General features: G+C 35.9%; 1 protein-coding gene across 1 annotated transcript; it reads left to right on the top strand.

Annotated features, from left to right (window-relative positions):
• The first annotated feature begins 5,079 nt into the window (after positions 1 to 5,079).
• On the top strand, positions 5,080 to 10,905 carry LOC133879531 (GPI mannosyltransferase 1). Its single transcript, XM_062318107.1, has 5 exons — positions 5,080 to 5,269; positions 5,988 to 6,260; positions 7,573 to 7,755; positions 9,406 to 9,947; positions 10,423 to 10,905. Exons 2-5 carry the CDS (start codon positions 5,990 to 5,992, stop codon positions 10,735 to 10,737), a joined length of 1,311 nt encoding a protein of 436 aa, XP_062174091.1. The 5' UTR covers positions 5,080 to 5,269; positions 5,988 to 5,989; the 3' UTR covers positions 10,738 to 10,905.
• The last annotated feature ends 1,578 nt before the right edge of the window (positions 10,906 to 12,483 follow it).

Genomic DNA, 12,483 nt, shown 5'->3' with positions numbered 1-12,483 from the left:
ATTAGTCTTCCCTATGGTAAAGTACTTCTTAAGGAACTCGTGTTGCATCTGAGCCCAAGAAGTAATGGAATTAGTCTCTAAGGAAGTCAACCAATACTTAGCTTTTTCTTTTAAGGAGAACGGAAATAAACGCATCCTTAAAGCATCCTCTGTAAAATTCTGCAACTTTATGGTGGAGCAGATTTCTATGAATTCATCTAAATGCTTATAAGGATCCTCAGTACTAAGTCCGTAAAATGAAGGAAGCATTTGAATAAATCCGGACTTAATTTCAAAATGAGCTGCCGTAATGTCCGGCAACTGAAGGCTTGAAGTTGGTGTGTATGTTGAGGGAACATAGTGGTCCCTTAACAACACAGGCCTTGGTTCTTCAGCCATTGGTGAGTTAGAATGGGCTCTTAGACGTGAGTTCCGTTTGGATCTACTTCGTCTAGAAATCCGCTCTAAGTTTGGGTCGTATGGAAAAATAGGCAATGACAATGAACGACGACCAAACATACACCAATGTAATATAATCTATATATACAAGGTACAGAAAAGAAATAAAAAGAAAAGAGAAGAAAAACTAACCGATTCCGCAGTGCAGTGGCAGCTGAAGTGCTACTGCCAGAAAATGTCGATCGATCGAATATTTAGTCGATCGATCGAAAGTTAGATCGATCACTTTTTATGTCGATCGATCGATTCTCTGCAGAAGAGAAAAATATAAGAAAAATACAGAAAATAAAATCTAAAACAAAATTAAAGTCTAAATATGTACAGGACAGTAATAAATTAAATGAAAGTTCGGTCCAGAGTCAGCAGAAAAGCAGTGCTGCTCAAAACAGAAGTCGATCGATCCAATGTTATGTCGATCGATCGAAAAGTCGATCGATCGAAATTATAGGTCCAAAAAGTCGATCGAGCGATTTTTATGCAGAAACAGAATTCTGCAGAAAACAGACAGAACCGAATTAAAACACCAAAAACACTAAAAACAGTTTTTATACAGAACCAAAAACAGCTTATGGACAGAATTTACAATATGTACTAAATCAAACTAAATACAATCCTAAATATCCCATAAACAACCGTTAAACTCCCCGGCAACGGCGCCAAAAATTGATATGTGTCGTCTATACGACACGATACGTGGATTTTAAATTTATAAGTTTACCACTCACAATAGTACGAATCGATTGTACTATAGTAAGGGTGATCGAACCACAGAGATTATTGGTTGTTTTGCGTAATGGAATATCTAAAGAACGTATCTAACTTAATTTATCAACAAAAGTAAAAACAAAAGTTGTAGAATTGAAGCTACAACGATAAGTGAAGGAAATGAAAGCAGGAAATGAAATTAGCTTAAAAGAAAACTTAGGGTGTTGATCATATCCAATCCTCAACCTATGCAATGCTTAAAGTCTATATGGATCTTCCTAACATGCTTGATATGAGCGCGTAATGGGCGTCAACCATTACGACGACCTCGACATGAAAATACTTTCGTTAAGACGTAATCATAAAGCAACTAGATTTACGTTAATCAACTCCACGTAAATATTAAACTATAATTGAAAACATTTTACTCTACCAAAGGTGTGGAGTGACTAACGTGCCCTAGCTTACTACTCTATAACACATCCTGATAAGTATACACAATACACGAAAACCCTATTTAGGCCACAATGATAAGATATCTAGTTTCACACCAAATCATTCCACATAAATTTAAACTACAATTGAAAGACAATTAGACTACCAAAGGGATGAAATGATTGGTGTTCCCTAGCATACCCTATAAGGTAACTCTAATGAGAAATCATACATCATGTCAAATAGCACCATTGAAAAAGACATCGTTCTTGTTTCCAAGAACGTTGGTTTTACTCAAGACTTCAAGGAAAACTCATAGACAAGTTAAACTCTTTTTCATGAATAAATTTGATTGGAATCTTGATACCAAAACCTTTTAGCATGGGTTTTGATATCCTCTAGCCCTCAACAATCATCAAACATCTAAAGAAAATCCTAAGAACATCAAGAACACTACATGATTTTGGATAGGACTTTTGATCAAACCCTAAGGACTAAATTAGCTAGACATGAATTGAATCTAAGTTAAGCATGAATTTAAAGGAAAGCAGTAAAGAAACAAGAAAGAAACGAATTAAAAACAACTATATTAAACTTAAAGAAAATCGGATTACAAGAAAGAAAGAAAATGAAGAACAAGCTAAACTAGAACTTGAAATTAAAGAAAGGGGACAAGCTCTCTGGAACTAAGCCCAGAAAACGTGCACTAAAGGAAACTAAAAACGCAAGGAATTGAAGTGATACATCTGAGCAAATCCGAAATCTCAAAAGATGCATATTTTAACCTACAACCCTAATCTCATATATATAGAGAATTGGATTTACAAGAGATCATCAAGAGTGAATCCTAGCCGCACAAACAGAGTTGGTCGGCGTCCATTTCTGTCCACAAAATCCAACTTTTAATTTGGATCGCACAAAGAATGAAAAGATCTGAAAATATCTGAACTTTCTGGAAGACACGAATTCGCTCGATCGAAATTATGTCGATCGATCGAGAAGTCGATCGATCGAATTTATTGCTGTACAAATAATCGATCGATCGAAATGCCTTGGGACAATTTTCCATTTTCTCAGGATCAGTTTCGAACTCAGGAAATGACTAAAATACCCTTGATGTATTTTCAGATCTAATTCAAGTGTTTTGAATTAGATTTCGACTAAGACCTGAAAATAAGAGAAAACACTAAAACATAACAAAACGTTATATATACATCACGAACTAGGTTTAACAAATGCAAATTAAGGGGTCTTGAATCGAATAATTCAAGACTTATCAGCTATATATGAAATATGTTATTTTGATTAATAGTACCTAGTCAAATTTGGCTTCTTTTATTTTACATTCTTCTTTTTTTGGAATTAGCTTACTGGTATCATCACGTGAAGAGTTTAGTTCTACATATTTGCAATGGCTTTAATTTGAAGATTGTTTCAGCTAATGAGGCATTTGCTAGCTGATAGATTCGTGTGCTAATGAAATTGTAATTTTCTTTTTGGTGGATTTCTTAACACATTCGAGCTTTGAAATCTTATTCTAGTGTTTATTGAAGTTCTCATGACCCAGAACTAGTAATCAATTTGTAATTAACCAACAGAAGTACAGTGATATTGGCATCACACCAGAAACAGAACTGGTAGCAGAGCAATCACAAATAAAAAAATACTTCGGAATGCAAATTTCATAAAAATGTATAATCGGGGCGCTACACCTTTAAATAAATATCCACTTATTGAAATCCATAAGAAAACTACTAATATAATTGAATCAATCATCCATTTTCCAAGGAGTTGCTGCACGACTTCTTCTTGTAGAATAAGGAGTCTCCTTTCAATTAAAGACCACTTCCGTGAGTCCGAGTAGAACTCCCTGTAAGACGAGATTTCACAGAAGTGAAGGTCAACAGTGAACCTTCTGCCTGAAATTTCTCATTTCTCCTTGAACAATGAAGGATACACGTCTTTAGCATCCCTTTTCTTCTTTTTATGGGATCCAGTAGTAGTGCAATATTGGACCGAACACGAGTACATCCAACACAAAAAAGCCTTCAAGAATACCTGGGATTATAAATCAGAGAAAAATAAATTTAACTCAAATAATGGAATCTACAGAAACTTCATATGAAAAACAGATATGTATCTCAATCAGGCATTTTGACAAACATCTTACCTACGAATACAGAACACACCCACCCAAATAAAAAGAGAGATCCTTTGACAAATCATGAAACAAAAGGGCTTTCAGTTATACCAACTTGAACCCTTCTGGAGATTGTATACCAACTTGAACCCTGTAAAACACCACAGGATCTGAACCTCTTGATTTGGAAAGGAAAAGCCAGGAAGTAATTGTGATGCAAAGTTCAAAACAGTTGAATTCAACATCTACTTCTTTAAAGCAGCAAATACTATCAATCAGAGCAGCAGCAGCAAAAATCACAAAATCCCAGCATTCCACCAAAAGAGCAACCCTCCAATCCTCATCAAAACAGCCAAAAACAACTCAACCATACCAGAATCGCAAACCCAAAATAAACAGAGGACGAAAGTTCCCATCAACCAAACAAATCAAACACAAGCAACCACAAAAACAAAATTGAAAGCCAAACAACGAAGAAGATAACGTACCGGTACGGAATGGACGATAGAGATGCAGCACTGGTGACTGGTGAAGAAGAGAACTTGGATGATTTGTTGCGGAGAGTGGGATTCGGCCTGAGTGTGTGTTTGGTGAAGAGAAATTAGGGTTAAAACGACGACGGCAAGGAGGCCCAGAACCTCGACGACGACCACCAACCCCACCCCCACCGCCCGACGCGACCTCCTCCACAACTACTTCAAGTCCTTCTGCCTCGTGGAGAAAAAAAGAAAAGAATCAGGAGAAGAATGAGAGAGAGAGAGAGAGAGAGAGAGAGAGAGAGAAACACAGACCGTATCTGGGGAGGAAGAATATGCTTTTTTGATGTTTGACGCGGATCGATGAGGTGGCGTCTTATTAGCCGTTATAATAAATGGATATAAATGGACGGCTTAGATTAGAAAAATTGTGGCTGGGCAATTTTCTTAAAATTGCCGAGGATCTCAATCCGATTGTGACGTCCCACATCGTCTGGGAATGAGGATGTGCTTATATGTATAAATGCACTCTATATGACACAACGCGTTTTAAAGCCGTGATGACAATGAACCTATCAGAACTTCGCAGTCAAGCGAGCCGCTGCGAGAGCAATTATAGTATGGGTGACCTCCTGGGAAGTCTGGTATGGGGAGCCAAAAGCGGACAGTATTGTGTCATTGGGGGTGGATCGTTACAGGCTAAATATGATTTTTCCCTAAATTTTTGAACATTACACCCCAAAAACTCGAGAAATGATTTTTGCACATCACTTGTACATTTTTTATACATCACTTTTTTAAATCAACCATTAAACCTTTAGTACCCCGTGGTTAATAAAACATTTCACCGAACATAAAACATTTCCAAATGGGTAATAACCAATAAAATTCTTCAATTTTCTCGGACACTCACAAACTGCTCAACAATCCAGTGGGTCTCCATTCTCCATGGTGACCCTCTGGCAAGGTGATTCGGCCACCCCGGGGCGTGGGTCTCCATCGTACTCTGCTTCGCTGCTTGGAGTTTAATCAAACAACAGACCCCAACTACCAACGGTCACATGCGATCAGATCTGTGAGTTTCTCTTTCTTTCTAGCTCTCTTCTCTTCAATTTTCTTACTAACCAAACAGCTCTTTCTTTGTTTTCCTATTTTCTCTTTTTTAGGTTTCTATAAATGTTTCTGTCTGTTATATATACTTTATGAGCACTTGTTCGATGTAAAAAGCATTCGTTTTGGGAAATTATGAACTTTACAGACATAATTATTACTTGTTTTGGATTTTTTTTCCCTCTTCGGTGAAAGTGTGGAACTTGTTCACGTTGTGATTAGGAAATGGCTTAAATAAGTTGATATGTTTCCTAAACTGTAAAGTGCCTGAATAGATGTATCGCTTTGAAAATGATTATAATCTATTCAATGCCACATGCTATTTAGGAACGCAAGAAGATGGTATGAATTTTCCATATGATATCCGTGACTTGTGTTATTTAAACTAATAGGAAATAATGAATTTATTCATTTAATTAATATTTTAATACTCTACTGAAATGGGTTTAGATTATTTATTAGTTCGTGGAACCCAACATATGAAATATTTTATTTGAATGGGAGGTATAGTGTAAAGTTAGGGTTTGAAGTTAGGACTTTTGTTGCTTTGATATTAAGTTAAATTACCAGTTATCGAAAAAACTTATTTTAATATTTAATTGAAATTCTAACAGCTTGTATGATATTGAACATTGTACATAATCTTTTTGAGCTAATTTGGTTCTATATTTGTTTTCTCTCAGCAATGACTTCAGTAGATGTTCGTTCACTGCTTCTCTTCTCTGCACTTTTTCGTGTCGTTCTGATTGTATATGGAGAATGGCAAGATAGCCATATGGAGGTTAGATACACGGATGTTGATTACCTCGTCTTTTCTGATGCTGCTTCTTTAATGGCTTCGGGGGATTCTCCTTATAAAAGAACAACATATCGGTACTCTCCTTTGCTCGCTTTTCTGCTGATTCCAAATTCAATCATTCATCGCTCATGGGGGAAATTTCTCTTCTCAGCTTCAGGTATGGAACATTTTTCATAAATACAGTCTCCTTAGGGTACTTCTGTTTTCTAGTTTGGGATTATATTTAAGTGGTTGTTATGGAGTATTGGTTTGTAGTGGCACTTAGTTATTTGTTCTTGAGTGTTCCTTAATGTTTGTTTACATCTATAAGGAAATGTCTGTAAGATGAAATTATGGGGGTATTCATGACATCTGTAAGGCAATTTGTTTATTCTGTTTGTCTCATTTACATGATCTCCTTCACATTGTTACTTGAGGAAATATCTTCCATTGAAAGTTCATGTGCTATCAAAATGCATTTCCACACCACTTTGTCATCCCTCTTTGGAATCATAAAATTTTGGCCACAGAGTAAAAGGGAAAATAAAATAAGGAAAAGCAGGAGCATAATCATAGTTTGTATTTCCATTGACTAGAAAAGGAAAAAGAAAAAAATGAGGAAAAAAGAAGGGAGAAACAGATTGGGCTGGTCTAATGTTCCATGCAAAAAATATATGCGTGATAACCAAACATCCAAATCAAGTGACATGTTTCATGCAAAATATATGCATGATAATCAAACATCCAAATCAAATGATTAGGTTTTCACCAAAACACTAACGTGAACTGCATGATCTGAATCGCAACTCCCACAAAATTTAAGAAATTCTATTGAATAACAAATTTACTGTGCCTGTCAAATCAGTGAGTAACAAAAGTTATACGTATCTGAGTTTTTTATGCAAGCTGCTTATATGCTTCAGTATCCAAATCATACTTTCAGCTTGGTGAAGGCATTTTTTAAAATCAATTTCACTGCCTTGCTCAATTGGTTTATGACAAGAGAAAAGTATACGAGTTAATCAACTCAACAAAGACAAGCTCTCTTTAGTCTCAAAGGTCATGAATTCCAAGCCATCTTAGTTTAGATTAAGTCATTATTAGGTGTCACATAATTGGGTCTGTTCGAATATTAATTAAATAATTAAATTCACCTCTACTATTTTGTGGTTGCTTGATAGTCATAAGTTCTTAGGGTGTTCAGGTCTTTCATGAGTTATCACTGTTAGGTGGGGTGGAGCAACACCGATTCCCCCCCCCCCCCCTCCCCCCCTCCCCCCCTCCCCCCACTTAAAAGAAGTATGCTTGCAAATGCCCTTTTGGTTGGTTTTGAATTTTTTGTCTTTTAGATATCAGAGCAAAAGATATCAGTGTGGTATTACTGGCTGATTTGTTTGTCCGAGTATTGTATGAAATAAAGACTATGGTGAAAGGGCTTTTTTAAAATTTCATACTAACCTATATGTACGTTTATTATGGTCACATTGCAGATTTACTTGTGGGCTTGTTTATCCGATCTATTTTGAAGCTACGGAGGGTGCCTGACAAACTATGCACCTTTTCTGTAATGGTATGGCTCCTCAATCCATTTACCTTCACCATTGGAACCCGTGGGAACTGTGAGCCCATTGTTTGTGCCATGATTTTGTGGATCATTATCTGTCTTATGAATGGTATATTTCTACTTCCATGTTAGCTTTTTAAATAGATAGGATTGCAATTTTTACTTCAAATAGGTCAGATTGTTCACTTTCTTAATTTATTTATATTGGCAGCTCAGAAGTGGGTCTATATGAAAATCTCGACTCACCTATCTGTCTGTCACCAAAATATGACCAAATAAAAGGCTGCTGTCAATTGCAAGAAACAAGTTATGTCAATGTGTCCTATAATGATAAATTGGTCTCTGAAAAAGGTTGTCTAGTTTAAATGCTTAAACATCTCTTAGAACCCCCCCCCCCCCCCCCCCCCCTCTATTTTCTTTCCGTTTTGTTTCACTATACACCATTTAGAGAGTTTTGCAGTTCTAAGCTTGTAAACTGAAGTTAGCCATGCATGTATGTGTAGCTTCTCAGAGATTCTAATTAGTCAATTTAAGATTTAGGATCCATTAGATATTTTTGGGGACTGCTAGGATTAACCTCCTTTACTGGCTTGAGGGTTTAGGATGAGAAGTGGCCCTTTTCTGTTCAGCAAGAATTTCTGACGGAGATCCTACTTGAATCCCAGAAGCCTTAATGTGCATAATTGTTTGAAAACTTGTAGTATATTTGGTTGGGAGGAAAGAGGGAGGAAAGGAAGGAGGAGGAGGTAAAGGTAAGGGAGGGAAAGCTCTTTCTACCGTTTGGATGAATGGAGGGAAGAGATAGGATGTGAACAGAGTTACTTTCCACCTGGGCTGACAATTTTGTTTCCCTCCTAATTGGACGGAAGGTAGGAAAGAGTCATGGTGGGCTGCAATTACTTTTAAACTTTGGCTTTTCTATTTCTTATACACAAATGCATGTTGTAAAAGTCAATAAACTTGAAATGCCATTCTTTCTTTTCTCTTCTCTTCTTTGGCTTCCTCAGAGGCGGGTCGTGGGTCTGAGAATTCTGCTGTGGGTTCACAAGTTTCCATTGAGATGGGCTCGACGGAAGGGAGGATTCTTCCTTCCTCCTCCCTGGAAGAACCCACCTCCAAGCCTTTATGTAAAGGGAGGATGCCAAAGCTATCTCCTTTGGAGTTGTCTATGGCATGCTCTTCGTATTTCGGGGAAAAGGGGGATAGAACTATGGCTTTCCTCTCTGCCCTTGATGAGGAACATAGGCGATGGGATATGATTGAAGATTGTGAGCTTTAGGGGCTTAGGGTTGGGTTGTTTTGTGGGTTGTTCCTTATCGGGTCGGTTGTGAGGCTGTTGCTTTTTGTATACTCCGTGTGTACTAGGGGCGCCTTACGCTGTCTTCTAATAAAATTGCAATTACTTATCAAAAAAAAAAAGAGATAAACATTTATTTCCTTTTCCCTGCCATTTTCTTTGCTTTTTCCAAACAAGCAAAAGGAGAGAATCTTTCCCTTTCCCTTCCCCTTCTCTTGTCCCTTACCCCTTCTCTTTCTCTTTACTTTCCCCTTTTGTAACCTGTGGAGGTGGTTGGGGTGGGGAAGCTTCATTCTACCCAGATTCTTTTTATTTATATCAGAATGAATATAAGTCATCTAAATGGTTATTTGACATTTTGTCTAATTTTTGGATCAAATAAACTTTTATCTTCATGTAGCTACGTGATTCTATACATTTCCATCCTACTCTCTTGATGGTCCAGCATTTTCTGGTTTACAGGTAATGTGTTACAAGCTGCATTTTGGTATGGGCTTGTTGTCCATTTTCGAATTTATCCTATCATCTATGCACTTCCTATTATCCTGGTTCTTGATCCACACATCTGCCAATCTGGTCAGAAGCCAGTCCTTAGTTATTGGACTGCTGGTCGAGGAAAGACAGCACAAAGTAGTACAGATGTGACTTATCACTGCAATATGTGGACTGTATTGAGGAAAATATTTACAAGACAGAGAGTTATGTTTGGCCTGGTATCTGGCATTGTTTTCCTCTCTTTTACTGGTTTTTTCTTCTACTTATACGGACGGGCGTTCTTACATGAGGCACTGCTGTACCATCTTACTCGTACAGATCCAAGACACAACTTCTCTATCTATTTCTATCACATATATCTCCATTATGAACATGAGATTTCAGTGGTGGAAAAGCTCATCTCTTTTTTGCCTCAGTTCCTGGTGCAGCTGGTTCTTATTTTCTGCTTTGCGCAGGATATCCCATTCTGTTTTTTTGTGCAGACAGTGGCATTTGTGGCATTCAATAAGGTATGTCAATATCTAACTAAATGTTTCTACTTTTTTGCGGAACCTTGCAATACTTTATTCTCTATACTTTTGGAATTGTCGAGGTCACCTAGTATTTCCCTTGCCTGGAAAAAAAAAATCTTACAAGGATATAATCACGATAAAGTTGCTGACTGCAACTACTTTACCTATCTCTATGCTGTTTCTTCGGTTTCTGAAAACTTATCTTTCTATCATCTAGAAGAGAGATCCTTCAAATCACATTTATGATCTTTCATACATTTGGTGGACATCCTCCTCCTCGAGTTCCCTTTTTTATTGGGCTGTAATTTTTGTTCCTAAATTCTCTTCCACTAATCTTGTAGATCTTGTTAGCTTTTTAGATTTTCACCCCAATAGGGTGGTTGCTTCTATTGTATACTTTTCGTGTACGTGACCTTTCTTATTCTTTTAATAAATTAATATTCATAAAAAATAAATAAAAAATCTTCTACAGGTAATTACAGCACAATACTTCGTGTGGTTCTTTTGCTTGTTGCCTCTGATACTACCATGGAGCAATATAAAGCTTAAATGGGAAGGCATATGCTGCATATTTGTATGGATGGGAGCTCAAACCCATTGGTTGATGTGGGGCTATATGCTTGAATTCAGAGGCAAGAATGTCTTCCTACAGCTTTGGATGGCAAGCTTGGTGTTTCTGGCTGCCAATACTTTTGTTCTTATCATGATTATCCGCCGTCACCGACACTCTCCCGTGTTTAAATGGGTAGAGCATGCAAGTTCCAAAAATGCAATAAAACATGAGTGAGGAACTCAGCTCCATGAGTGATGAAACTTGAGGATCTTTATTCATCACAATTTTGCCATTGCTTTGTTATTTTGGGACCTCTGGTGTTGAGCAATTTCTTTGCTATTGCTTTGGGAATCTGTAAACAATGCTTTATCATTTGAGAAATCTTAACCGAGTTATAGTAAACATAGAGGGATCAAAATTAATATCTTTTATGGCCCAAGAGTTATAGTAAATAAGTGACCAATCCAACCATATATTATTTTCTCCTCCCATTGTTGGTCTCTTCCAAAGATATCATATCAATGAAAGAAGTTAACAAACAAGTCAAATTTCTTGCATCACTTATTTTCAGTAGGTTTCAACTCCACAATGGGGTGGGAAGCATTGCACTTTTGACCAATATGTCATTGGGATGGACATGGCTCTTAAAGAAAAGAAAGAGGCAGGGTGGGCTACAATGCTTCACAAACAGCATCAAATTTTGCATTACTAGAAGGGTAATGATAAATAATATATACCCCATCCTACATTCAATGTGGTAATGTTTATCCATTTTGGATAAACCCTTATTATATAAAAAAATAAATAAAAATTATGGGCACTGTCACATCAACCTAATTAAAAGGGATTAGGATTCTCTCAAGTTGAGAGGAACTGGAGATGAGCTTGTCCTTTATATCCAGAGGTATATTTGTAATTGCATCAGGAGAGGATCCTGACACAATAAAAAGATGGTGATGTGATATTTAGTATTATTCTTTTTTAAAAATGTGTAATACTATTTAGTAGATTGACATACTATACGGATGACGTAGCAGTAAAAATTAGTTATTAACATTTTTGTGAGTAATATTATATACTCAACTCTCATCCCACTTCTATACAACTTGACTGATGTGGCAATGTAAAAAAACCATTAGATCAACCTTTATTATAAAAAAAGAAAAAAAAAAATCAAAGGACTTGTAGACACTGTCACATCAGCCCAGTTGTATAAGACTAGGATGCGAGTTGAGTATTTAGAATTACTCTTTTTTTTTTTTTTTTTCCAAGTAGTGATCTAATAATTGATTTTTACTATCACGTCATCAAATTATATAACAGCCTTATAACAATCTAATAAAATAACATTACTCTTTAAAAAATATTTGTAAGATATACATACTCATAAATTTTATACAAATCGATTTGTAAGAAATTTTATACAATTTAGATATAAGAGTGACATGTAAGAAGCACATGCTTTTATTTTTAATTTTTAATTTTATTATTTTGACTAAAAAAACATTTGAAAAGTTCATGTTATTAAAAATCTAAAAAATGTGTTTCTCACATGCCAAGAAAAACATATAAATCTTAAATATCGTTTATTTGAAATTTCTTACAAACTGATTTGTAGGAAATTTCTATCATTATATATATACATATATATTTGTGTATATGTACTAGATTCTCACGTATATTTTGAATAACTCAGTTTAATAGGAGAAAATTTATCAAACCCAATTCGGAAAAAGAATTCCTTCAATAATCTTTAGATTTCAATATTGACAAAATATTATATATATCAAACAATTTATCAAAATTCAGCCCTTGAATGCTAGAAGATAAGCAAACAATTTTCGGCCAAGTCATCTTAACACATAACATAACATTTACTCATTTAGTATTAATAATTAAAGCTTTAAAATTCGAGTAATGCCATAAAGAATATTCATTTTTTTTTTCATCTTTTCAATTAAAATTATTATTTAATTTATA

This window comes from Alnus glutinosa, chromosome 10, assembly GCF_958979055.1.
Source record: "Alnus glutinosa chromosome 10, dhAlnGlut1.1, whole genome shotgun sequence".
In the NCBI taxonomy this organism is placed as follows: Eukaryota; Viridiplantae; Streptophyta; class Magnoliopsida; order Fagales; family Betulaceae; genus Alnus; species Alnus glutinosa.
This window is presented reverse-complemented; position numbering and strand designations above follow the sequence as displayed.

Bases quoted from the DNA above. Each gene is read 5' to 3' on its own strand.
- LOC133879531 (XM_062318107.1), top strand. From the start codon at position 5,990: ATGACTTCAGTAGATGTTCGTTCACTGCTTCTCTTCTCTGCACTTTTT. The intron at 7,756-9,405 runs GTATATTTCTAC...TCTGGTTTACAG, and splicing joins CATTATCTGTCTTATGAATG to GTAATGTGTTACAAGCTGCA. The intron at 9,948-10,422 runs GTATGTCAATAT...AATCTTCTACAG, and splicing joins CATTTGTGGCATTCAATAAG to GTAATTACAGCACAATACTT.